This window comes from Macaca thibetana, chromosome X, assembly GCF_024542745.1.
Source record: "Macaca thibetana thibetana isolate TM-01 chromosome X, ASM2454274v1, whole genome shotgun sequence".
NCBI lineage: Eukaryota > Metazoa > Chordata > Mammalia > Primates > Cercopithecidae > Macaca > Macaca thibetana.
In genome coordinates, this window is record NC_065598.1 from 77,313,311 (window position 1) to 77,340,298 (window position 26,988).

General features: G+C 42.0%; 3 protein-coding genes across 4 annotated transcripts in view; 1 reads left to right on the top strand and 2 right to left on the bottom strand.

The window, feature by feature from the left end:
- LOC126946313 (40S ribosomal protein S24) overlaps window positions 1–26,988 on the bottom strand; it is a 1,171,839-nt gene that overhangs the window by 515,652 nt on the left and 629,199 nt on the right. Inside the window, exon 1 of one of the 2 annotated variants that reach the window (XM_050776447.1) lies at window positions 13,645–13,654. The exons of the other annotated variant lie outside the window; for it this stretch is intronic. The gene's annotated coding sequence lies outside the window, so the exon portion shown is untranslated. Of the gene's footprint in view, window positions 1–13,644; window positions 13,655–26,988 lie in introns of those variants that run through there. 2 annotated transcript variants of the gene reach the window in all.
- Window positions 6,466–11,740, top strand: LOC126946269 (TLR adapter interacting with SLC15A4 on the lysosome-like). The gene is made up of 2 exons (XM_050776398.1): window positions 6,466–6,699; window positions 7,780–11,740. The coding sequence occupies exon 2, from the start codon at window positions 7,821–7,823 to the stop codon at window positions 8,724–8,726; it is 906 nt and encodes a 301-aa protein (XP_050632355.1). The 5' UTR covers window positions 6,466–6,699; window positions 7,780–7,820; the 3' UTR covers window positions 8,727–11,740.
- Window positions 19,774–21,518, bottom strand: LOC126946266 (uncharacterized). The gene is made up of 2 exons (XM_050776395.1): window positions 20,308–21,518; window positions 19,774–19,988 (listed from the first exon to the last, which is right to left on the bottom strand). The coding sequence occupies exons 1-2, from the start codon at window positions 21,148–21,150 to the stop codon at window positions 19,884–19,886; spliced, it is 948 nt and encodes a 315-aa protein (XP_050632352.1). The 5' UTR covers window positions 21,151–21,518; the 3' UTR covers window positions 19,774–19,883.

Sequence of the window (26,988 nt, forward strand, 5' to 3'; positions counted from 1 at the left end):
TGGGGAATGGAAATAGAGAGTGAAGGGCCAAAGAACCTCAACTCCAAACTTTTGGGTTAGGCATATTTATAATCTATGGTTCTACCACTTAATAACTATGAATCTTGGGTAAATTACTTCCTCCAGTGTCAGTTTCTTTATTGTTAAAAAGAGGGTGGTGATGCCAACCTAAAAGCATCATTGTGAAGATTAAAATAATTGAGTACGTAAAAGTGTTTGGTAAACTGTCTGACACGTTGTAGGTAGTGCAGAAAATGATAGTAAGTTTTGTTGATGATAACAACTGCCACACTCTCCATATTGCTTGGAAACATATGCATGAATAAGACAAAGCATTTACCTTCAAGGAACTCACAGAGTGATGGTAAGATTAAGTAAATACAATTAAGAGAAACAAAACTAGGCTAGGTAGGTTAAGGCATGTATTTTTAAAGAACTGAAACCTGATGGATGTATATAGTCAGCCAGGAAATTATGAGAAGGAAAACATTTCAGGTTAAAGGACCGATAATGAAGCAATATGGCAACTGGAGCTTTGGGAGCAAGTGGAGGAAAAGATGAAGGCTGAGGAATTAAACAAGGCAAATCACAGAGGCTTTCAGGTTTCATATTGTATTTTGATTTTTAATCATTGGAGTTTATTTCCTGTTTTTTAGAATTGTGGATAATCACAACTGGCAGATTTGCTGCGAAGATTAATAGTAGAAGTTTCCTAAGAACATCGTTCACTTATGAGACACTCAATAAATTGAGTCTATGCTTATTATTAATTGATGGGTGATCAGAAGCCATTGAAGAGTTCAGAAGGTTTGTGTGAATGGTAGACCAATCTAGGATGGCAATTGGATTGGAAAGAGGCAAGGTTGGAAGCAACTACAACAATCCAAGAATGAAAAGTCATGAGATAAGTGAAAAGGCAGAGATTCTGAGAACAGGGTATTGCTACAACTTGATTGAGCTGGAGGTAGGGGTGAGGATGGCAAAAGAGGTAGATATAACATATAAAGGAGTCTATGTTAGAAGCAAAAAGTGTTCCATTTTCCCAACACCTCACCAGCATCTGTCATTTTTTGACTTTTTAATAATAGCCATTCTGCACTTTTACGCGGTTGGTGAGAAGGTAAATTAGTTCAACCATTGTGGAAGACAGTGTGGTGATTCCTCAAGGATCTAGAATCAGAAATACCATTTGACCCAGCCATCCCATTACTGGGTATATACCCAAAGGAATATAAATCATTCTATTATAAAGATATATGCACACGTGTTTATTGCAACACTATTCACAATAGTAAAGATATGGAATCATTCAAATGCCCATTAATGACAGACTGGACAAAGAAAATGTGGTGCATATACACCACAGAATACTATGCAGCCATAAAAAGGAATGAGATTATGTCTTTTGGACCTGGAAGCCATCATGATCAACAAAGTAACACAGGAAAATAAAACCAAACATCACATGCTCTCACTCATAAGTGGGAGCTGAATAATGAGAACACATGGACACAGGGAGGGGAACAACACAAACTGGGGCCTGTCAGTGGGCAGGGGGAGGTGAGCATCAGGACAAACAGCTAATGCATGTTGAGCTTAATACCTAGGTGATGGATTGATAGGTGCAGCAATACGCCGTGACACACATTTACCTATGTAACAAACCTGCGCGTTCCGCATATGTATCCAAGAACTTAAAATAAAAATAAATAATAATAATAATAATAATAGCAATTCTGACTGGTGTGAGATGGAATCTCATTTTGAATTTGATTTGCACTTCTCTAATAATTAGTGCTATTGAACATTTTGTCATATGCTTGTTGGCTGGGTGTATGTATGCCTTCTTTTGAAAAGTGTCTGTGTCATTTGCCTGCTTTTTAATAGGGTTGTTTGTTTTATGCATGTTACTGTAAGTTCCTTACAGATTCTGGATATTAGACCTTTGTTGGATGCATAATTTGCTAATATTTTCTCCAATTTAATAGGTTGTCTGTTTACTCTGTTTATAGTTTCTTTTGCTGTGCAGAAGCTCTTTAGTTTATTTAAGTTCCATTTGTCAATTTGTGTTTCTGTTGAAATTGCTTTTGGCATCTTGGTCATAAAATCTTTGCCAGGTCCTTTGTCCAGAATGGAATTTCCTAGGTTATCCTGCAGGATTTGTATAGTTTTAGGTTTTACATTTAAGTGTTTAATCCATCTTGAATTAATTTTTGTATATGGTGTAAGGAAGGGCTCCAGTTTCAGTCTTCTGCAGATGGGTAACCAGTTATTCCAGCACCATTTATTCAATAGGGAGTCCTTTCCCAATTGCTTGTTTTTGTCAATTTTGTTGAAGATCAGATGGTTATAGGTGGGTGACATTATTTCTGGAGTCTCTATTCTGTTACATTAGCCTATGTGTCCTTTTTATTGTACCAATATCATGCTATTTTGGTTACTGTAGACTTTTAGTATTGTTTGAAGTTAGATAATGTGATGCCTCCAGCTTTGTTCTTTTAGCTTAGGGTTGCCTTGGCTATTTGGGCTCTTCCTTAGTTCCAAATGAAATTTAAAGTAGAGTTTTCTAATTCTGTAATGAAATTGGCAGTTTGATAGGAATAGCATTGACTTGGTAGTTTCATAGGAATAGCATCGAATGTGTAAATTGCCTTGAGAACTATGGCCATTTTAACAATATTGATTCTCCCTACCTAAGAGCATGGAATGTTTTTCCATTTGTTTGTGCCATCTCTGATTTCATTAAGCAGTATTTTGTAATTCTTGTTGTAGAGGTTTTTCACCTCCTTGGTTAGCTATATTCTTAGGTATTTTATTCTTTTTGTGGCTATTTTGAATGGGATTGCATTCTTAATTTAGCTTTCAGCTTGGATGTTGTTGGTTTATAGGGATGCTACTGATTTTTGTACATTGATTTTGTGTCCTGAAACTTTGCTGAAGTTGTTTATCAGATAGATCAAGGAACTTTTGGGCAGAGACTACAGGGTTTTCTAGCTATAGAATCATATTGTCTACAAACAGGGAAAATTTGCCTTCCACTCTTCCCAATTGGATGCCTTTTATTTCTGGCTCTTGCCTAATTACTCAGGCCAGGACTTCCAGAATAATGTTGACTAGGACCAGTGAGAGAGCGTATCCTTGTCTTGCTCCAATTTTCAATGGGAATGCTTCCAGGTTTTACCCATTCAGTACAATGCTGGCTATGGGTGTTTCATAGATGGTGCTTATTATTTCGAGGTATGTTCCTTCAATGCCTAGTTTGTTGAGGGTTTTTAACATGAATAAATATTGAATTTTATGGAAGACCTTTTCTGCATCGATTGAGATGATCATGTGGTTTTTACTTTTGGTTCTGTTTATGTGGTGAATCACATTTATTAATTTGTGTATGTTGAATCAACCGTGCATTTTAGGGATCGTGGTGGATTCGCTTTTTGATATGCTGCTGGATTTCGTTTGCTATAATATTAACAGTATTTTGTCGATGATTTTTGCATCTATGTTCATCAAGGATATTGCCTTGAAATTTTCTTTTTTTGTTGTGTCTCTGCAAGGTTTTATATCAACATCATGCTGGCATCATTAGTTAGGGAGGAGTCCATCCTCCTCATTGTTTTTGAAATATTTTCAGTAGGAATGATATCAGCTCTTTTTTATGCATCTGGTAGAATTCAGCTGTTTTCATCTGGTCCTGGGCTTTTTTTGGTTGGTAGGGTTTTTATTATTGATTCAATTTCAGAACTTGTTATTGGTCTATTCAGGGATTCAATCTCTTCCTGGTTAAATCTCGGGAGGTTGTATGTTGCCAGGAATTTATTTCTTCTAAGTTTTCTGGCTTGTGTGCATAGAGGGATTCATAGTGGTCTCCGAGGGTGTTTTTTTTTTTTTTTTCTATTTCTGGAGTATCATTGGTAATGTCCCCTTTGTCATTCTGATTGTGTTTCTCTCTCTCTCTCTCTCTTTTTTTTAATTAGTCTAGCTAGCAGTCTAATTTCTTTCAAAGAACAAGCTCCTGGATTCATTGACCTTTTGTATGGTTTTTCTTCTCATTTTTCTTCAATTTAGCTCTGATTTTGGTTATTTATTTTGTCTTCTACTAGCCTTGGGTCGGTTTGCTCTTTCTCTCTTCTTCTTCTTCTTCTTCTTCTTCTTCTTCTTCTTCTTCTTCTTCTTCCTCTTCTTCTGCTTTTTTTTTTTTTTTAATAAGTTTCATTATGTTTCTGGTATAGGATTGTGACATACTTCCTCATTTCACTGTGAGCCATTCCCTTGACTCTAAGCTAAATTAGTGCACTATTTCTTACAAGAGGATATCTTTGACAACCTAAAATAATTAGGTTGTTATTGCATACAAAATTATAACCTACTCTATAGTATGTTTGTGATAATAATTTGTAATGGTAAAACTATTAAAAAAGCCATATTGATAATTGTAGACAAAAATGTGAACTATATAGATATTTTGCTTATGCTTCCTACTCTACTTTGGCAGTTTGTATCTGGGTGTAAAATCATTCTAAAAATCGGATACGACATTTGTGAGACTGGGAAAATACATTATAAAGAAAGTAGTAAAGATTTTTCTTCTTTTGTGTGTGTAAACGTTTTTTTCGTTTTTTTAATTATTCAAGTAATACGTGAATACATGCTCATTAGTACAAGAATTCAAACTGTATGTAAATATGTACAGTAAAAAGTTACTCCAGTTACCTCCTAACACTCTCCCTCCAGAGGAAGCTACTATTAAGAATTTGATTTGTATCCTTTTCCGCCAACATGGTTACACCTATTAAGGTAACTAAAAGGCAGAAAAAGTCAGTTTAACAAAGAAGTTAAGCATGCTTTCTTTTAAGGTGGGCTGCCTGGGTTAAAACCCAGACTCTGCTACTTAACATAGTGTGATATTGGTCATGTTATCTAACGTCTCTGTGCCTGGGTTTTCTCATAGGTAAAATGGGGATACTAAGAGCTTCACAGACATGTTATGAGGATGTCTTTAGCATGTGCGAAGTATTTAGAATAGTGTCTGGCATATAGTGCACACAATTCATCATGGAATCATGATGCATATATTGTTTCACAGCTTGTATTCTATACACATAGGGGAAACGTAGTGTAGCCATTAAGAGCATGAATTCTGATTCTGAATCCAATTATCAGGTGCAAATCCTAGTTCTATCATTTACTAGCTTCATGACTGTCAGGAAGTATATAACCTTCCTTTGTCTTTGTTTCCTCTGTAAAATGGGGGTAAGAGCTTTAGCTCTAAATTAAGTAGTATATATAGGACATTTAGAATGACTGTCATGTAGTAATTACTCAGTAGATGCTTATTATTATGTCATTGAAAGCACTCAGTTTATTATTTAATGTTATAGATATATTACAATTAATTTAACAATTTGTAGTTGATGGTCATTTAGATTACTTCTAATTATTAATTGTTACAAAATATTCTGGTGTCCATATTTTAACTAAAAATGGAATTACCATTTGACCCAGTCGACCCACTGCTGTGTATCTATCAGAAGGAAAATAAATTGTTATATCAAAAGGACACCTGTACATTTGTGTTTATCACAGCACTGTTCACAATAGAAAAGTCATGGAATCAATCCAAGTGTCCATCAATAGATGATTGGATAAAGAAAATGTGGTATATACACACAATAGAATACTACCCAGCCATAAAAAAAAGAGTGAAATCAGGCCGGGCGCAGTGGCTCACGCCTGTAATCCCAGCACTTTGGGAGGCCGAGGCGGGCGGATCACGAGGTCAGGAGATCGAGACCATCCTGGCTAATCCGGTGAAACCCCGTCTCTACTAAAAACTACAAAAAACTGGCCAGGCGAGGTGGCGGGCGCCTGTAGTCCCAGCTACTCGGGAGGCTGAGGCCGGAGAATGGCGTGAACCCGGGAGGCGGAGCTTGCAGTGAGCTGAGATCCGGCCACTGCACTCCAGCCCGGGCGACAGAGCGAGACTCCGTCTCAAAAAAAAAAAAAAAAAAAAAAAAAAAAAAAGGGTGAAATCATGTCTTTTGCATCAGCATGAATGGAGTTTGAGGCCATTATCCTAAGTGAAATAACTCAGAAAGAGAAAACAGAATACCACACGTTCCCACTTACAAGTGGGAGCTAAATGGGTATAAATGAGCATACAGAGGAAAATAATAGACACTGGAGACTACAGAAGGGGGCCAGGTTGGGAGGGGTGTGAGGGTTGAAAAATTACCTGTTGGGTACATTGTTCACTTTTCAGCTGATGCGTATGCTAGAAGCCTAAACTCCACCACTGCACAATATATCCATGTAACAAACCTGCACATGTACCCCATGAATCTATAAATATTTTTTAAAAATTAAAATAACTTTGTATCTACCTTAACGTGTATGAAAAAAAGCTAGTGCTATTAACATTTTCCCATTCTCATTGTCACTGAAAACTTGAATAAACACTTTCAAGATCCTCTTTTGGATCATTACCATACTGTACACGTGATCAATCCACGTCATTTTCTTATTAGTTTGGTTCAGTCCCAGGGTGTGAGTGGAAAGCAGAACAATTTGTGTGGTTAAAGCTTTATTTCTGAAGAGTAAACGAAATATGAAAACTACATGAGCCAAACAGGATTTCTTCTGTGTTTGCACTGTTGGAGTCTCAGAAAAACAAATCTTTAGGTATCCTGATATTTGAAAAAGGTAAGTCTAAAATCTTACATATTTTAGTTCTTTTTTTATTTTCTTCACAGTAGGCTTTAAATATGAATATAAGTGCATTTCTTGGAAACAGTTACAACAAAAGTGTTGTCTTATAAGAGGAAAATTGTATCTTGAATCAAGTCTGCTTTTTTCTTTCATGCTTTTATAGTGCTTATAGAGAAAATTGGAAGTCTAAAGATTGCCAGTTGCACTAAAGAGCCACACAAAAGTCTGCAATAAGTGCTAAGTAAGATTTTAATAGAAAAGAAGAGAGGAGAAGAAAGTGAGGAGGAGTTGAGGGAGGGAAAGGGAAAGAAAAAGAAAAAAGATTGGTAATGAAATTGACAAACGTGTTTACATTTACATTATTTTTTAAATTGACAGAGAACATTGTATGCTTTTATTATGTACAACATTTTGGAGTGGTTAAATCTAGCTGATTAACAAATGCATTATCTCACATAGCTCTTACCACAGAAATGATAACTATTCATCTACATTATTCAAAAAGTAAAGTGGCTATATTTATGTTTTCAATCAACAAATTTGCATGAGTCCAAACTATATAAAAATTTCCACATCTTATATATGTTCTAAGGTATAGTAATTCATTTCAATCTGTGACTCAAATGACATTAATTAAAAGGATAGTTAAAACCAATTCCTTGACAGCAACCTTCATTTTAACTAGACTCTTTGAAGATAGAAAATTTATCATTTCTAAATAAACCCTTAGACATAGTTGAATATAATAATTATACATTTGTATGTTTGTACTTCTAAAACTTTCATGTGCACCGTATAATATTATACTGACAATAATCCTGTGAAGAGTCATTAAATGATGTGCAGTATCATCATTTAATTGCTGAAAAATTTGAGACCGCAAAATGTTAAATAAATTGGCTTATGTTAAAAGTTCATGGCAGAATGGGAACCCAGGTTTCCTTATTCCTGGTCCTATTTCCTATCCTTTGAGCAACACTACCTCCCTAAATTACTTTTGTTTCACGTAGGAGATAAATCGTTATTTTGACATTTTAAATGTACATTGCCTTAATGAGTTATTTTATATTACAGGAATATACTAGGCACTTACTTTGTAAAACTTGTCTAACAAAATGCTTGGAGAAGCTTTCTTAATTGATCTTCTATACAAAGAACAGAAATATGCAAAATTTTGCAAACCATTTATGTGTAAGAAGACTGAAAAGGAAACTTGGAAAAAGAAGATTTTAGATAGAGAAGAAAATTCACTTTCCTCTGCTGAGATGGAAAATCAAGAAACAGCTAGGAAAGAAAGTGTAACAGAGCAAAATGATGATACAGATCAAATAAAATCTGTGGATGAAACAACCGTAGCAAAATGCAAAGGTATACCTCTTCCAGGAAATGTGTCAGTTGCATTGCCCATTTCAAAGAGAGAACAACATGATCAAAGACAACCAGATTTATGTAGATCATGGTTGTGTATGAGTATTTGCCACAATTATCCTGACCTACAGATTGGAGGTGACGACATGAAGAACATATGTGATTCAGACTGCTTTATGGAACACACACATAATGATGTTTTTAATGGTCCCCTTTTATTTTCAGTTGGTATGCCACTGGGTCATTCTCCTGTCATTGGGTCTCTAGAGACATTACCTACCTCAACATTATTGAACGGGGATGAAAGCCAAGAAAAAAGTATGTTGTTTCAAAAACAGCCCCTCTCTAATTCTATGCTTAATACTTATATGGAAAGAAAGGTGGACGAGCTCTACAAACAATTATTGGAAGAAAATCTCACCAGATGCCACTCTATAACCAATCTTATGGCTTCCAATTTGCTAATGAATAATGTAAATTACACCAGCCTTCAAATCTCTCAAGAGCAGAACGTTGAATTATGGAAAGATCAGGAAGCTATCCTACACTCTCTACCACTATGTAATCTCTGTAACAGTTCTCATGGAAAGAGTTCTGAATTCAGTACTCCTAACTTACAAATATCAAACCAGACAGTTAGGGAACTTCTATGACATCTACAGTAGAAACCAAATGTAGGTTGTTTAGACATACTTAAGGGACTGCAATAACAAGAGTTTTCTCTGGCTTATCATGTCACATCTAGCCTTCTTTGAGGTGTGGTTATTATAGTTTTTGAGAAATGATTTGTCCCATGGTACATCTGAAGTCTTGTAGGAGACAACTATAGTAACTACATTTTTGAGTGCATGTTCTTAAAGTGTTGATATTTTAATTGTTGCCAGATTAAACTCTGTATGTGTTTACCTATTTAATTTTCACTGGCACCCCGAATCAATTACCTCAGTGTCACACAGCTTTATTTACAACAAAAATGGGATGAGGAGTGGATTATTGCTCTAAGATACTGAGGACAAGTAGAAGGTATATCAGAGAGGGACATTTATTTCCCCACAAAATTGCATTGATACTGACAATCAAAATAGTCTAGGGGAAATAATGATATGTAGTTATGGATATGGATATGTATATCTGGATATCTATATGTGGATATCTATATATCAAGATTGAGTATGGGGACATATAAAAGGAAATACTTTAAACAAAAGTCAAATTTAAATGATATTTGAAAGAAACATGGAAGGGGGGCTTAAGGAAAAATGGAAAATTCCTAAGTACCATTTGTATTGAAACTTGGTGCTTTGGAACTTACCTGGAACGAGCATTAACTGTTTTATATGACTGTTATCCCTGGTTGTTTTTAGGGATGGGAGGAAACAAAACATACAGGTAGAGTGAAGAAAGCAGAGTACCACCATTTAGAAATAAAAAGCCTCTCAGCAACTTATTACACAACAGATTATCCTCAATCATGATCCTGGCTTAGAGTGAAAGGCAGCAGTGTATTATGGAAATTTTCAGATCTAAATTAAATACATTGACAAAATATATCTAAAGTAACAGTATAATTTATTGCAGACTTGGAAAAAAGCTTCCACCCTTTTAATAGAAATAGGAAGATGATCGGCATGCACTTGTGTGTTGTAAAATAAAATGGTATTAATTTCTGTTATAGAATTCTTATGATTGTGTTATGCATTAATAAGATTTGTGCATTGACAATCACATATTCCCTTCCAATTTTTTCTTGGGTCTTTGATTAACTCTTGTAGAATGAGTCACCATAATGCCCTAATAGCTTGTTCTTTATGATCACACAATACTTAGTTTATTTTCACCCTCTTCAAATGTATGCGAACTAATAATAAGTACCCCTGATTTGTCTTCTGTTTTTCTCTTTATTGCTCCCTTCCACACAATCCTCTACCATAACTGTCCCAATCAATTTTTATCATTCAGACATTTGATTCTGAAGTGACAATGAGTAAGAGTTTTGGAAAAACTAACTCAGTATCTTTAGATACTGAAAAACAGTTGTATGTATATTGTCTTTTATGCTGTTAAATTTCAGCATTTTAATAGAAGAGTTACTAAAATTATGAAATACTAATGTCAAAATTTACAAAAGTGAATTCAATGTCATGGGACAATATTACTAGTGTGAATGGTTTTCTTAGGTACAGTAATATGTATTAATACTTTATGAAGCAGTTATATTCATAAAGTGTTGAGATTACATAGTAACATATAAAAAGCCACAATATTTAGTATTTATTAAATTTATAAATATATTTAATTACACTCTCATATTTAAAATTTCCCCCTCTTTATCTGTGTCATCAAAATATTTATCATCTAAAGATACTCACTTATGGTTAAAATGGTTTAAAAATATAATGCAATTCTTAAGTAAGGAAGGATGATGAATTTGGTGTTATGTTTTATCCTGACCTCATACCTACCGACTTTAGTGCTGGAATGAAATATGCGTATGACGTTGTGATTTATCACAGTTTGGTAAAGCCAAAAAAAAGTAGTCATTCTTCATTCTGTTTTTCACCATGGGTATTATTCATATGACCACAATGTTCCCTTTCAAAACATTTCTTGAAATGTATGGAATAATACATTTCTTTTTGTCTCACATTTGCAGAAGTTGAAAGTATTAGTTTTGTGCTTCTATGAATATATGAAATGTAAATGATTCATTCGTTGGGGAGGATCATCATGTTTTCTGGTAGGAAAAAAAGTCGAGGAGGTTATGAAAGATGTTGAATACAATGTTGTTCCCTGCTTATATAGAGTTTTATTTACACCCCGTCTTTGGATTTCAGGTCACTATTGTGGGTCCCAAAGTAGATTTGACAAAGTCTAAGGTAGTTTTCTGTCAGGAGTGTCCTTTAAACATCACACCTATTTAAAAGATACAGTCTATACTGTACTTCTGGAATTTTCAGGCTCATTTTGTCTCATAGGTTAGTCCTCAAAGGAAGCCAGTCTCCCCGAGGTTATTAAGACTTGATCTGACACTGTGATGCTCCATTCAAGGTTTTAAGCAGAGTTTCTGGGTCTTACTAAAACTTGTTTTTGGAAATGGAGAAACAAAGTAAATAGTTCCTGCTTGAGCGATGGAAGTATCAAATACCATGAATTTATTTTCCTGTTAAAAAATTAAAGAAATATTTTCATAAAAAAAATTTACTTTTAAGAGGTAAATGGCTAACTTAGCATTATTACATGATGTATGCGTGGATGAAGGGTGGAGAGGTGACTTGATGTGAATTAGTGTGTAGGATAAACTGGAATAATGTGTAGTTAAAGGAATGATTTTTTCTAGCCAACGAAGAAAGAAATCAACAAATTAATATCAACAGATATCCATTAAATCAAATTAAGTGTGGTTTAATGTTTTCATAACTAGTCATTTGCATGGAAATTTAGCCAATCAACTATGTACGTGTGAAAATCCATGAAAAATGAAATAGTAATTCGAAAGCAAAATAGTTATCACAGTGTTAAAATTAAGCTAGGTGTCCTTTTATTCCCCAGGGGCAATTTGGAGCTTTTGCTCCCCAATTACATTGTTATGTTCTTTTCCTCAAGGTCTAGTAAATTTGTGAAAACGGCCTTGTTATTACACATTGGTTCAGTATTTGTTAGGGTATAAATATACACCATAACTTGGAGTTTTATGAAATAGTCTCTAAATAATTACATTTAAGATCATATCTGTAAAGCAATGTGAAACAAATTAAGGTATATTGACTGCAACTTAAAAAATACTGAATCATTGTTATGGGAAACTGTCTTTGAATTGTTCTGCTATTTCTATTTAAAGCTGAGAAACTTGTAGCTTACGGAATTTCTCAATAGTTCTGGTTCTATTTCCCCAAATGAGTGGTGGCAGTTTACTATGAGAAAAATAAATTGTGAAAGACCTTGGTTTTGTCTGAAAGTGACCAAAGTCTTTTCCTGAATATACTATTTATCTTTTTTTTTTTTTTTTTTTTTTTTTTTTCGTGGGATGAACTCTCACTGTCTCCCAGGCTGAAGTTAAGTGGTGCGATCTTGGCTCACTGCAACCTCCACTTCCCGGGTTCAAGCAATTCTTGTCACTGCAACCTCCACTTCCCGGGTTCAAGCAATTCTTGTCTCTCAGTCTCCTGAGTAGCTGGGATTACAGGCACCTGCCACCATGCCTGGCTTTTCTTTTTTCTTTTTTTTTCCCTTTCTTTTCTTTCTTTCTTTTTCTTTCCTTTTTTTTTTTATTTTTTGGAGACAAAGGGTTTCATCATGTTGGCCAGGCTGGTCTCGAACTCCTGGCCTCAAGTGATCCACCCGCCTCAGCCTCCCAAAGTGCTGGGATTACAGGCGTTAACCACCACTCCCAGCTATGTATCCTAATAATTGTAAACTGAACCCACTTTTGCTAAATAGATTTTGAATAGAATTGAAAAAGTTTAACAACTCAGGATCCCAGGGACTTGTGTGGGTCTACCTCTTTCATTTAAGTGTTCAGCTTTACTTTAGGGAAGTCATGTAATTGTATAACATCCTTGTAGTCTTCTGCTTAAGAGAAGCTTAGAAATTCATATTATAAGGATTTTAGTGGTATGGGACCGGCTTGTGTCTGTAGCAGATCTCCAAGGCCAGTTGAAAACCAAAAAAGAATTTTCAGATCTTTCTGTCTTTCATGTAGAAATATCTCCAGAGGCTGACTCTCTTTTCGGACTCAGCCCGCCTGCACCCAGGTGAAATAAACAGCCATGTTGCTCACACAAAGCCTGTTTGGTGGTCTCTTCACACGGATGCGCGTGACATTTTGGTGCCGTAACTCGGATCAGGGGACCTCCCTTGGGAGATCAATCCCCTGTCCTCCTGCTCTTTGCTCTGTGAGAAAGATCCACCTATGACCTCTGGTCCTCAGACCCAACAGGCCAAGGAATATCTCACCAATTTTAAATCGGGTAAGCGGCCCCTTTTTTACTGTCTTCTTCAACCTCTCTCACTACCTCTTAACCTCTTTCTCCTTTCAATCTTGGCACCACCCTTGAATCTCTCCCTTCTCTTAATTTCAATTCCTTTCATTTTCTGGTAGAGACAAAGGAGACACGTTATCCGTGGACCCAAAATGCCGGCGCCGGTCACAGACTGGGGAAGACAGCCTTCCCTTGGTGTTTAATCATTGCAGGGACACCTCTCTGATTACTCACCCACGTTTCAGGGTTGTCTGACCACGCTGCAGGGATGCCTGCCTTGGTCCTTCACCCTAAGCGTCAAGTCCCACTTTTCTGGGGGACGGGCAAGCACCCCAACCCCTACCCTCCCTGTCTCTACCCCTTCTCTGCTTTTCTGGGGGAGGGGCAAGCACCCCGACCCCTTCTCTCCCTGTTTCTACCCCTTCTTGCTTTTCTGGGGGAGGGACAAGCACCCCAACCCCTTCTCTCCCTGTTTCTACCCCTTCTCTGCTTTTCTGGGGGAGGGGCAAGAACCCCGACCTCTTATTTTTGTGCCCCCTCTTATTTTTGCACCCTGACCTCTTATTTTTGTGCCCCAATACCTTAGTTCCACACCCGGACCCCTTTCCCGCTTTTCTGGAGGACAAGAACCCCTGAACTCCTTCTCTCTGTGTCTCTACTCTCTCTTTTATCTGGGCTTGCCTCCTTCACCATGGGCAACCTTCCACCCTCCATTCTTCCTTGTTCTCCGTAACCTGTGTTCTCAAGAACTTAAAACCTCTTCAACTCACACCTGATCTAAAACCTAAATACCTTATTTTCTTCTACAATGCTGCTTAACCCCAATACAAACTTGACAGTAGTTCCAAATAGCCAGAAAATGGCACTTTTGATTTTTCCATCCTACAAGATCTAAATAATTCTTGTCATAAAATGGGCAAACGGTCTGAGGTGCCTGACGTCCAGGCATTCTTTTACACATTGGTCCCTCCCTAGTATCTGTTCCCAATGCAACTCATCCCAAATCTTCCTTTTTTCCCTCCTGCCTGTCCCCTCAGTCCCAACCCCAAGCGTCGCTGAGTCTTTCTAATCTTCCTTTTCTACAGACCCATCCGACCTCTCCCCTCCTCGCCAGGCTGAGCTAGGTCCCAATTTTTCCTCAGCCTCCGCTCCCCCACCCTGTAATCCTTTTATCACCTCCCCTCCTCACACCTGGTCTGGCTTACAGTTTTTGGCTTACAGTTTCCTTCCACGACTAATCGTCCCCCACCTGCCCAGAAATTTCCTCTTAAAAAAGTGGCTAGAGCGAAATGCATAGTCAAGGTTAATGTTCCTTTTTCTTTATCCGACCTCTTCCAAATCAGTTAGCATTTAGGCTCTTTTTCATCAAATATAAAAAACCCAGCCCAGTTCATGGCCCGTTTAGCAGTAACCCTCAGACGCTTTTCAGCCCTAGACCCTGAAAGGTCAGAAGGCTGCCTTATTCTTAATATGCATTTTATTTTATTACCCAATCTGCTCCTGACATTAAATAAAACTCCAAAAGTTAAATTCCGGCCCTCAAACCCCACAACAGGACTTAATGAACCTTGTCTTTAAGGTGTACAATAATAGAGGCAGCCAAGTAGCAACTTATTTCTGAGTTGCAATTCCTTGCCTCCACTGTGAGACAAACCTCAGCCACATCTCCAGCACACAACTCCAAACGCCTGAACCGCAGCTGCCAGAGGTTCCTCTAGAACCTCCTCCCCCAGGAGCTTGCTGCAAGTGCCGGAAAGCTGGCCACTGGGCCAAGGAATGCCCGCAGCCCGGGATGCCTCCTAAGCTGTGTCCCATCTGAGCGGGACCCCACTGGAAATGGGACTGTCCAACTTGCCAGGCAGCCACTCCCAGAGCCCCTGGAGCCCAAGGCTCTCTGACTGACTCCTTCCCAGATCTTCTCGGCTTAGCGGCTGAAGACTGACGCTGCCCCATCGCCTCAGAAGCCTCCTGGACCATCACAGATGCTTTGGGTAACTCTTACAGTGGAGGGTAAGTCCGTCCCCTTCTTAATACGGAGGCTACTCACTACACATTACCTTCTTTTCAAGGTCCTGTTTCCCTTGCCTCCAAAACTGTTGTGGGTGTTGGCGGCCAGGCTTCTAAACCTCTTAAAACTCCCCAACTCTGGTGCCAACTTGGACAACATTCTTTTATGCACTCCTTTTTAGTTATCCCCACCTGCCCAGTTCCCTTATTAGGCTGAGACATTTTAACTAAATAATCTGCTTCCCTGACTATTCCTAGGCTACAGTCACACCTCACTGCTGTCTTTTCCCCCAGTTCAAAGCCACTTTCACATCCTCCCCTCGTATCCCCCCACCTTAACCCACAAGTATAAGATATTTCTACTCCCTCCTTGGCAACTGATCATGTACCCTTTACCATCTCATTAAACCCCATCACCCTTACCCCACTCAATGCCAATATCCCATCCTGCAGCACGCTTTAAAAGGATTAAAGCCTGTTATCACTTGCCTGCTACAACATGGCCTTTTAAAGCCTGTAAACTCCTCTTACAATTCCCCCATTTTACCTGTCCTAAAACCAGACAAGCCTTACAGGTTAATTCAAGATCTCTACGTCTTATCAACCAAATTGTCTTTCCTCTGCATCTCAAACATACTTTCTTTACTATTCCTTTACACCCTTCATCCCAGCCTCTCTTCGCTTTTACTTGGACTGACCCTAACACCCAGCAGGCAGGCTCAGCAAATTATCTAGGCTGTACTGCTGCGAGGCCTCACAGACAGCCCCATTACTTCAGTCAAGCCCAAATTTCTTCCTCATCTGTTATCTATCTCGGCATAATTCTCTTCTTTTTTTTTTTTTTTTTTTTTTTTTTTTTTTTTTTTTTTGAGACGGAGTCTCGCTTTGTCACCCAGGCTGGAGTGCAGTGGCACAATCAATCTCGGCTCACTGCAAGTTCCACCTCCTGGGTTTATGCCATTCTCCCGCCTCAGCCTCCCAAGTAGCTGGGACTACAGACGCCCGCCACCTCGCCCGGCTAGTTTTTTGTATTTTTTAGTAGAGACGGGGTTTCACTGTGTTAGCCAGGATGGTCTCGATCTTCTGACCTTGTGATCCGCCCGTCTCGGCCTCCCAAAGTGCTGGGATTACAGGCTTGAGCCACCGCGCCCGGCCCATAATTCTCATAAATACACACTTACTCTCCCTGCTGATCGTGTCTGGCTAATCTCCCAAACCCCAATCCCTTCTACAAAACAACAACTCCTTTCCTTCCTTGGCATGGTTAGTGCGGACAGAATTCTTACACAAGAGCCAGGACCGTGTACTGTAGCCTTTCTGTCCAAACAACTTGACCTTACCATTTTAGCCTAGCCCTCATGTCTGCGTGCAGTGGCTGCCACTACTTTAATACTATTAGAGGCCCTAAAAATCACAAACTATGCTCAACTCTCTACAGTTCTCATAACTTCCAAAATCTATTTTCTCCTCCCAACCATCGCTCAGGGCAATGCTTATGCTGATAAGTTACCTAAAAAAGCAGCTAGCTTCCAACTTCTATTCCTCAGGGCAGTTTTCCTCCTTCATATCGGCCACTCCCACCTACTCCCCTCGCTGAAACTTCCACCTATCAATCTCTTCCCACACAAAGCAAATGGTTCTTAGACCAAGGAAAATATCTCCTTCCAGCCTCACAGGCCCATTCTATTCTGTCGTCATTTCATAACCTCTTCCATGTAGGTTACAAGCCGCAAGCCTGTCTCTCAGAATCTCTCATTTCCTTTCCATCATGGAAATCTATCCTCAAGGAGATCACTTCTCAGTGTTCCATCTGCTATTCTACTACCCCTCAGGGATTGTTCAGGCCCCCTCCCTTTCCTACACACCAAGCTTGAGGATTTGCCCCTGCCCAGGACTGGCAAATTGACTTTACTCACATGCCCCGAGTGAGAAAACTAAAATACCTCTTAGTCTAGATAGACACTTTCACTGGATAAGTAGAGGCCTTTCCCACAGGGTCTGAGAAGGCCACTATGGTCATTTCTTCCCTTCTGTCAGACATAATTCCTTGATTTGGCCAGTTTTGCCTCACACAGGGTCTCTTCTTCCACTGTGGATCCTCTACCTACATGTGTCTACCTGCTAATTGGACAGGCACATACACACTAGTTTTCCTTACTCCCAAAATTCAATTTGCAAATGGGACCAAAGAGCTCCCTGTTCCCCTCATGACACCGACACGACAAAAAAGAGTTATTCCACTAATTCCCTTGCTGGTCATTTTAGGACTTTCTGCCTCCACTATTGCTCTTGGTATTAGAATAGCAGGCATTTTAACCTCTGTCATGACCTTCCGTAGCCTGTCTAATGACTTCTCTGCTACCATTGTTATGCCCAGACCGTTTATTCCCCAAAGAAGACCACCAGAGTCCAGAGTCAAAGCTAAGCAGCAAGGATCTTTATTACAGGTTCGAACCTGGAACTCTCCCTCGCTCGTGAAACGAGACGGGCAGGAGAGCTCCCCCACTCAGCTCCGAGCAGTGTTTTATAGTCTAAGAAAAGTGGGCATAGAGTTATTATACAAATCAGATATATGATTGGCTAGTGTTTGAACAAGGCGATTTGGCTAACTATGATTGGTTCCCGCCATTTCTGATATTTTGGTTCAAACTTTGAGGCGGGAGAGCAGGTTTATGGCAGCAAGAGTTTATCTTACTTAAACATGTCTTGTGACCTTGCCTCAGAACTTACAAAATCTCTGGTATGTGCAAAACAAAATCTCTGGTACGTGCAGAAAACCAGGTACTCACAGAACTTATGAAATCTCTGGTATGTGCAAAGATTAGAGAGCAGATCAAGGGTGTAGCAGGTGGGGGGCGGGTACACATCTATCTTTGTGTCCTTTCATTTCCCCCTTCTCATAAGTAACTGGATGTCCAATCTTGGATTTCCAGAGTCTTATAATATAGCCTCACTTTCTGGGTGCAGGAGAGGCTGGTGATGGCTACGGAGGACCATTAGTTGGATGGTATCAAACCTTTCTCTGACAAATTGTAAAATTTTATTTACCACACAGGGGCCTATAGTGAATAGAAGTAGTAAAGACATTAGGGGGCCTAAAAGGGGTGCCAGAAGGGAAATCATTGAAGAGCTCCACCAATTGTTAGCGGCTGTAGTGAATTGTTGCTTTTTCATTTCTAAGCTTAGTTCGTGTAGGCATTGGACTCTTTCCTCAACTAACCCTGACTCATTTTTATAGAAACAGCATTCTTCTTTGAGGAACATACAGGTACCTCCTTTCTCAGCCGTGAGTAAGTCTAAGGCTCTGCGGTTTTGAAGGGTGACCTGTGCTAGGGAGGTGAGCTGCTGCTGAAGGGAGGCTAGGGAATAGGCGGAGTCTTCCATAGCAACAGAGAACTGTTGTAACAGCTTGTCGTTTTCTATCATGGAGTGTTGTAGGGCCCCTCCTGCTAACCCCGCTGCGACGACAGAGGTGGTTAAGGATATTCCGGCAATTAGTGGTAGAAAAACTGCTCGTCTATGTCACGCAGTTTCAGTTGGGGCAGTCCCTGCCCAGCCTATGAACTCTGCCGGGGTCAGCAGGGTCAGTCGGGGAACTAGTGTAACAGGGATGCACAACTGTCCGTCAGAGATGCTTTTGGACAGAGTTTTTAACAGAGTCATATTACACCAGAAGAACACACCAGGGGGAGCACGTATGGGGCTATTAGGGTATGTAGCCGTCTGGTTGCAGAGGCTGCTACTAAATGCTGAATAACAGTAGGGGTATTTCTCTTGGTATGGGTCACGGTACAGGGCTACATCAGGTATTGCAACTGTTGATGAATTAGAATCTGGCATATAGTTTGTGGGTGGGGAGGAAAGGGGAACAGCGGTTAATGGTGGTCTTCCTAAGGTTGCACACATAAAGCAAGAGGACAGGTCACCTAAACCGGTGAGGTTGGCGAATGCTAGCCCTTCTTGTAATAGGGTTAGCCAGGAGAAGGGCTGCAAGTCTTGTGATAGCTTGGTTTCCTGTCTGTGGATTTGTGTATGGATTAAGGGTTGAATCTGGACTAGACTTTGCCACAAGTACAGGTGGCTACTAGGCCAGCTACTACTGGCATCGTAGTAGACTGCCCCATGTTGGGGCGATGTCCACCGGGAGTGCCCTGGATCTGTTATTATCCAAGTGAATATGTTGGGAGTCCCTGTCGGGTAGCGAGTCCTGAGGAGGTTAGACCTTCTCGGGTATTCGTCCCATACCCTGGCTGGGTGCATTTTACAATAGTGGTATGGGCAACCTGCATTCTGGTGCCACCAATAATTCTTACAATTATATTCAGTCTGATCATATTCAAAACAAATCATGGGTATCCCCGGTTGGGCAATTTGGAAATTAGTGAAATTGAGGTAAATTGGAGTATTGCACCCGGAGGGGGGGCAGTCTGCACTAGCTAGCAGTTTACCCGCTTGGGGGGTTTCCCTGGGGTGAGTTTTGTTCTCATAGAGCCAGAACCTCCAGACATAGGGATTAGACGGCGCAGCAGTTAGGAGAGTCAGATGTATAAGGCATAAAAGCATAGGCAAGCTAGACATGGTTATGGCTATGTGGGTGACGGCTCAGGGTTAGCTTTAAGGGATTGTTCTTAGCTTTGTCTACAGTCCATGTAACCGGTGCTCCAGACGGCTCGAGAAGGTTGGATGTTGGGTCCACTGGTTTGACGTGTGTGTAGTGGATCCACGAAGCGATGCCTTCTACTTTGAGAGCGGTGGGAGTAGTCAGGAGTACTTGCAGTGGTCCTTTCCACCTGGGTTGAAGAGTTTCTTGCTGGTGGCGCTTGACTAGGACCCAGTCTCCCGGCTGGAATGGATGAGGCGTCGGCGGAGGTCCTGCCTCGTACAGTTATCGTAGTCTGGGCCAAATTTCCTGGTGAATTTTCTGTAAGGCTTGTAAGGAGAACAGGAGCTCAGAGACATTTTCAGTTTCAGATTTGAGTAAGTCATCTTTTAGACTGGGGACCAGGGGTGGGGGTCTGCCATACATGATTTCATGTGGTGTGAGGCCCAGTCTGTAAGGGGTATTTTGGGCCCGGAACAGAGCGTAGGGGAGAAGTACTACCCAATTAGCGCCAGTCTCCATGGTCAATTTAGTTAAGGTCTCCTTCAGAGTCCAATTCATCCTTTCTACCTGTCCTGAGCTTTGGGGCCTATAAGCACAATGTAATTTCCAATTTGCCCCAAGAATGGAAGCCAAATCCTGACTTACCTTAGCAACGAAGGCTGGTCCATTGTCTGACCCTATTTGGACGGGAAAGCCATACCTGGGGAGGATTTCTTCCAAAATTTTCTTTGCTACAACCTGAGCAGTTTCTCTCTTAGTTGGGAATGCTTCTGTCCATCCTGAAAAAGTATCTACAAAGACAAGTAAGTACTGATACCCATATTTTCCAGGCTTTATCTCAGTAAAGTCTATTTCCCAATAGATACCAGGCCTAGTTCCTCTACACCTAATTCCTGCGGTGGTCTGGGTTTGGGGGCAAGCGTTGTTTAGTTGGCAGGCTTTGCAATTTGTTGTGACATCGCTGGCCAGTTCAGCTATGCGCCTGATTCTAAACTTGGCATGCCTGATTAAGTCCATCATTCGCCAGGCACCCAGGTGGGTTGTCCGGTGGATGTGTTCCAACACCTGCCGTCCTAATTTTTCTGGTAGGATGGTTTGGTCATTTATATCAGTCCACCACCCATTTTTAACCTGTTTTAGGGGAAGCGTGTTCATCCATTCGCGATCCTGTTCGGTATAGTCGGGAAAACATGGCAAATTTCGCGGGCCAGGATCGGGGAGCTGGAGCGCGAGGAGCTGACTGGGAGCTTTTGCTATGCTCCTTGCGGTTTGGTCGGCTAAGAAGTTGCCTCGAGCAATTGGCGTAGTTGGTTTCTGATGCCCAGGGCAATGTACGATAGCCAATTTCTTTGGTTTCCACAAAGCAGTTAATAGAGCTAGGATCTCTTGCTTGTTTTTTATTTCTTTGCCTTCGGCTGTTAATAGTCCCCTTTCTCTGTAGATGGCCCCATGTATGTGCGCAGTAGCGAAAGCATAGCGGCTATCCATGTATACTGTTAGTTTTTTCTCTGCCCCTAGGGTGAGGGCCTGTGTGAGGGCTATCAGTTCGGCTCTTTGGGCCGATGTCCCTGGAGGCAAGGGTTCCGCCCAGATTACCTCAGTCTCTGACGTTACAGCCGCTCCTGCATACCGCTGGCCTTGGTGGACGTAGCTGCTGCCATCAGTGAACCAGGTGAGTTCTGTGTCGGGGAGCAGACGATCTTGCAGGTCCTCCCGCACCCCATGCACCTGAGCCAGTATCTCAGTGCACTCATGGAATGGGGCGTCCAAGTCTGGATTTGGCAGCAGTGAAGCAGGGTTTAAAGAGGTTGGGGGCAGAAAAGTTATTCTGAGGGGGTTTAACAGCAGTCCTTGATAGTGGGTGAGCTGGGCGTTACTCATCCATCTGTCTGGCGGCTGCCGGAGGACGCCTTCAATGGCATGCGGGGTTATAACGCGCAACTCTTGCCCCATGATAAGTTTATCAGCGTCTCGGACCATTAGGGCGGTAGCCGCGATTATCCGCAGGCAGGGTGGCCAGCCAGCAGCCACTGAATCTAATTTTTTTGACAAATAGGCAACTGGCCTCTCCCAGGGGCCTAGGTACTGTGTTAACACGGCTTTTGCAACACCCTTACTTTCATCTACGTATAAGTGGAAGGGCTTGGAGACATCAGGGAGCCCCAGCGCGGGGGCTGATAACAAGGCAATTTTGATTTGTTGAAAGGCCAGCTCAGCCTCTTCCGTCCAATTGAAGGGCTGCCGTTCCTTTGTTGCCTGGTATAGGGGCTTGGCTAACTCTGCAAATCTGGGTATCCATAACCTACAGAACCCTGCCGACCCCAGGAATTCTCTCACTTGCCGTGTCGACTGGGGTCTAGGGATGCGTAGGACTGTTTCCTTTCGGGCTTTGGTTAGCCAGCGTTGCCCCCCTTTTAATAGGTACCCCAGATAAGTTACCTCCGACTTGCAGATCTGAGCCTTTGTTGCTGAGGCTCGGTAGCCTAGCTCCCCCAGAGTCTTCAAGAGGTCCTCAGTCCCTTGAACACAAGTTTCCGGGGATCTGGCTGCTATTAAGAGATTATCAACATATTGCAAAAGAGTTATTTCAGGGTGTTGCCACCGGTACTCACCCAGATCTTCATGAAGGGCTTCATCAAACAGGGTTGGTGAGTTCTTGAACCCTTGTGGCAGCCTGGTCCATGTTAGCTGACCGTTGATGCCCCTCTCAGGATCCGTCCATTGAAATGCAAAGAGTCCTTGACTTTTGGGAGCCAGAGGAAGGCTGAAGAAAGCATCTTTTAGATCAAGAACGGTATACCACTGTTTTTCGGGATGTAAAGCACTCAGAAGGGTGTATGGATTGGGCACAGTGGGATGTATGTCCATGACCCTTTTATTAACTTCTCTTAAATCCTGTACTGGCCTGTAGTCCGTACTGTTGGGTTTATGAACAGGTAACAGTGGAGTATTCCAGGATGAGTGGCAAGCCCGTAGGACTCCCTGGTCTAGGAGTCGGCGGATATGGGGTGTAATTCCTTCTCTTGCCTCCAGGGGCATAGGATATTGCCGAACCCGAACCGGGTCCATCCCTGGCTTAACTTCCACAAATATGGCAGGTCGATGTTTAGCTAGCCCTAAGCCCCCAGTTTCTGCCCACGCTTCAGGGAAACGCTGGAGCCAAGAGTCAGTTTCCTGATCGGAGGGCTTTTGCTCTTGATGGAGTCTGTACTCATCTTCTAAGGTGACAGTCAGGATAGATATTGGCCTGTTTTGGGAATCAGTTATCCTGGGCCCTTCTGGCTCAAAGTGGATTTGGGCCCCCATTTTTGTCAGCAAGTCCCTCCCTAGTAGAGGGCAGGGGCTCTCTGGGATGACTAGGAAGGAATGGGAGACTTTTCCCGTTCCTAAGTCTACAGTCCTCTGGGTTGTCCGGGGGTATTTTTTGATGCCTGTGGCCCCGTGCACCCAGGATGTTTTCTTAGACATTTTTCCAATTGGTTTGGTTAGGACTGAGCGTTCCGCCCCAGTATCGACCAAGAAGCGAACTGGGGACCCCTCCACTTGCAAAGTTACCCTGGGTTCGGGGAGGGGGTCCGAACCCCGTCTTCCCTAGTCAGAGTCCTGGGTAACGAGTACGGAGGTAGGGTTAGCTGGTCTCCGTTTCTTTGGGCAGTCTTTAATCCAGTGACCACGTTCCTTGCAATAAGCACACTGATCCTTTTCTAATCCTTGCCTAGAGCCTTGCTTTGTCTGCTTTCTGCTTTGGCCATTCCCTGCCTGGGGGAAAGCTGCTACTAAAACTTTGGTCATTTCTTTGGTTGCCTTGAACTGTTTTTCTTCTGGAGTATCCCTATTATTATAAACTCGCTGGGCCATCTGAAGGAGGTCCTGAATCTGCTTTCCCTCTAAACCTTCTAATTTCTGGAGTTTTCTTCTAATATCTGATGCTGCCTGGTTTACAAAGGACATTAATACCGCAGCCTGATTTTCCGGTGCTTCCGGGTCCATAGGGGTATACTGTCTGAAAGCTTCCATTAATCTCTCTAAATACACAGCGGGGCTTTCTGTCTTACCTTGTAACACAGAATATACTTTAGCCAAATTGGTGGGCTTGCGAGCTGCAGCCTGGAGACCCGCCATTAGAGTCTGGCGATAAATGAGCAGTCGTCCCCTACCTTCTGCCGTGTTGTAGTCCCATCTGGGCCGGGTCAAAGGAAAAGCCGCGTTAATGAGGTCAGGATTTGCAGTTGGCTGGCCGTCATCTCCTGGAACCAGCTTTCTGGCCTCAACTTGGATTCTTTCCCGCTCCTCCGTTGTGAACAGGATTCGGAGGAGCTGTTGACAGTCATCCCAGGTTGGCTGGTGAGTAAACATGACACTGTCTAACAACGAGGTTAGATCTTTGGGATTATCGGAGAACCGAGCATTTTGGGACTTCCAATTGTATAAATCACTAGTGGAAAAAGGCCAATACATGAGACGGGAGAGCCCGGTATCATCGAGCGATCCTATTTCTCTGAGAGGCAGGGCTACGGTGGAGTCAGGGAGTCGGGAAGCTTGGTCCCACAGTACGCGGCCTCACGTTCGGCTGGCTGGCCCCCCCGGGTTACCTTCACTCTCGGCTGCTTCCGCTTCTCGGTTTCCCTCTATGGAAGCACCACCCTGGGGGACTGGGTCCTGCGGGATAAGGTGCGGATATGGTGGGGGAAGTGTGGGTTCTAACGTTAGGGGGTCCTGGCTGTCTGGCAGCACAGGGGCCGAGGAAGCAGAGGGAGTCCTTTGTCTTGTAGGTCGCATTACTAGGACCTTGCAAGGCTCAAGGATGAATGGAGTTATCCAGGGCGGTGGGTCTTCCACAAGATTTTGCCACACTAGAATATAAGGAATTTGATCAGGATGTCCTGATTGCCCTGGCAGGAAAATCTTAGTTTTTACCTTAGTAATAATAGAGAGACAGAAAGTTCCTTCGGAGGGCCACCCTACGCCAAAAGAGGGCCACTCCAAACGGCAGAAAGTAACTAGCTTTCCCTTCTTTAGTTCTACGCTTAAGTTACGCCCCCGAGCCTTCACATCCTTAAAATTGGTAACAAGGAGTGAGAGCGGCGTGCTCTGGTTGTTGCCCATCTTTGGACTGCTCCTACAAAGAGAAGGAGGGACGAAAATGAGTGTGAAGCAGAGGGGAGTATCCGACAGGTCCAGTCCTGGAAGGGGAAGAAAAGGTTTTATGTTTCGTTTTGGACTTACACTTAACACTTAACAATAACGGACAGACAGTGAGAAACGATGAGCCTTCGCGAGCGTGTGTCGGACTTCCGACCTGAGTCAGACGGGGCAACCAAGGATGGAGGCCCCCAGATGGGCACTGGGGGACGTCTCCCACCAGTCCCGAGTGGCTGTCTTTTAGCGCGTCTGCCAAGACCATGCCACTTATAAAACAGACCAATACAGATTACAGATTACGGATTTCGCGAAATTTCAGGGAGACAGACAGAGACAAAGACAGAGACAGTGACAAAGCCGGCTTACCTACAGATTAAGATCCGTTGACTTGGGGGTCTGGTGGGCTTGGGGGAAATCCCGGACGAGCCCCCATTTGTTATGCCCAGACCGTTTATTCCCCGAAGAAGACCACCAGAGTCCAGAGTCAAAGCTAAGCAGCAAGGATCTTTATTACAGGTTCGAACCTGGAACTCTCCCTCGCTCGTGAAACGAGACGGGCAGGAGAGCTCCCCCACTGAGCTCCGAGCAGTGTTATATAGTCTAAGAAAAGTGGGCATAGAGTTATTATACAAATCAGATATATGATTGGCTAGTGTTTGAACAAGGCGATTTGGCTAACTATGATTGGTTCCCGCCATTTCTGATATTTTGGTTCAAACTTTGAGGCGGGAGAGCAGGTTTATGGCAGCAAGAGTTTATCTTACTTAAACACGTCTTGTGACCTTGCCTCAGAACTTACAAAATCTCTGGTATGTGCAAAACAAAATCTCTGGTACGTGCAGAAAACCAGGTACTCACAGAACTTACGAAATCTCTGGTATGTGCAAAGATTAGAGAGCAGAACAAGGGTGTTGTGGGTGGGGGGCGGGTACACATCTATCTTTGTGTCCTTTCACCATCACAGACATATCGCAAACTTTATCAGTCTTTTATCTGCCCAAGTTGACTCTTTAGCTGCAGTTGTCCTCCAAAACCGCCGAGGCCTTGACTTACTCACTGCTGAAAAAGGAGGACTCTGTATATTCTTAAATGAAGAGTATTGTTTTTACCTAAATCAATCTGGCCTGGTATATGACAACATAAAAAACTCAAGGATAGAGCCCAAAAACTTGCCAACCAAGCAAGTAATTATGCTGAACCTCCTTGGGCACGCTCTAATTGGACGTCCTGGGCCCTCCCAATTCTTAGTCCTTTAATACCCGTTTTTCTCCTTGTTTTATTCGGACCTTGTATCTTCCGTTTAGTTTATCTTCCGTTTAGTTTCTCAATTCATCCAAAACCGTATCCAGGCCATCTCCAATCATTCTATACGACAAATGTTTCTTCTAACGACCCCACAATATCACCCCTTACCACAAAATCTTCCTTCAGCTTAATCTCTCCCACTCTAGGTTCCCATGCCGCCCCTAATCCCGCTTGAAGCAGCCCTGAGAAACACCGCCCATTCTCTCTCCGTACCACCCCCAAAAAATTTTTGCCGCCCCAATACTTCACACTATTTTGTTTTATTTTTCTTATTAATATAAGAAGGCAGGAATATCAGGCCTCTGAGCCCAAGCCAAGCCAACGCATCCCCTGTGACTTGGATGTATACGCCCAGATGGCCTGAAGTAACTGAAGAATCACAAAAGAAGTGCAAACGCCCTGCCTCGCCTTAACCGATGACATTCCACCACAAAAGAAGTGAAAATGGCCGGTCTTTGCCTTAAGCAATGATATTATCTTGTGAAATTCCTTTTCCTGGCTCATCCTGGCTCAAAAAGCTCCCCCACTGAGCACCTTGTAACCCCCACTCCTGCCCGCCAGAGAACAACCCCCCTTTGACTGTAATTTTCCTTTACCTACCCAAATCCTATAAAACGGCCCCACCCTTATCTCCCTTCGCTGACTCTCTTTTTGGACTCAGCCCGCCTGCACCCAGGTGAAATAAACAGCCATGTTGCTCACAAAAAAAAAAAAAAAAAAAAAAAAAAAAAAAAATTATTCAGAACACTCCATGTATTAAGAAAAATTGATTGGCTCTTCATGTATTAAACAAATATTTACTGAGCACTGTGATAGGTAATAGGAATAAATGGCGAACAAAAATGATGCAATTCCTGTTTTTCACTGAGCTTATAGTAT

Excerpts from the sequence above, each read along its gene's own strand:
- LOC126946269 (XM_050776398.1), top strand. The coding sequence starts at position 7,821 with ATGCTTGGAGAAGCTTTCTTAATTGATCTTCTATACAAAGAACAGAAA.
- LOC126946266 (XM_050776395.1), bottom strand. The coding sequence starts at position 21,150 with ATGGATAGCCGCTATGCTTTCGCTACTGCGCACATACATGGGGCCATC. Across the intron at positions 19,989-20,307 it reads GACCAGCCTTCGTTGCTAAG|CCTTACAGAAAATTCACCAG; the intron begins GTAAGTCAGGAT and ends TCTCCTTACAAG.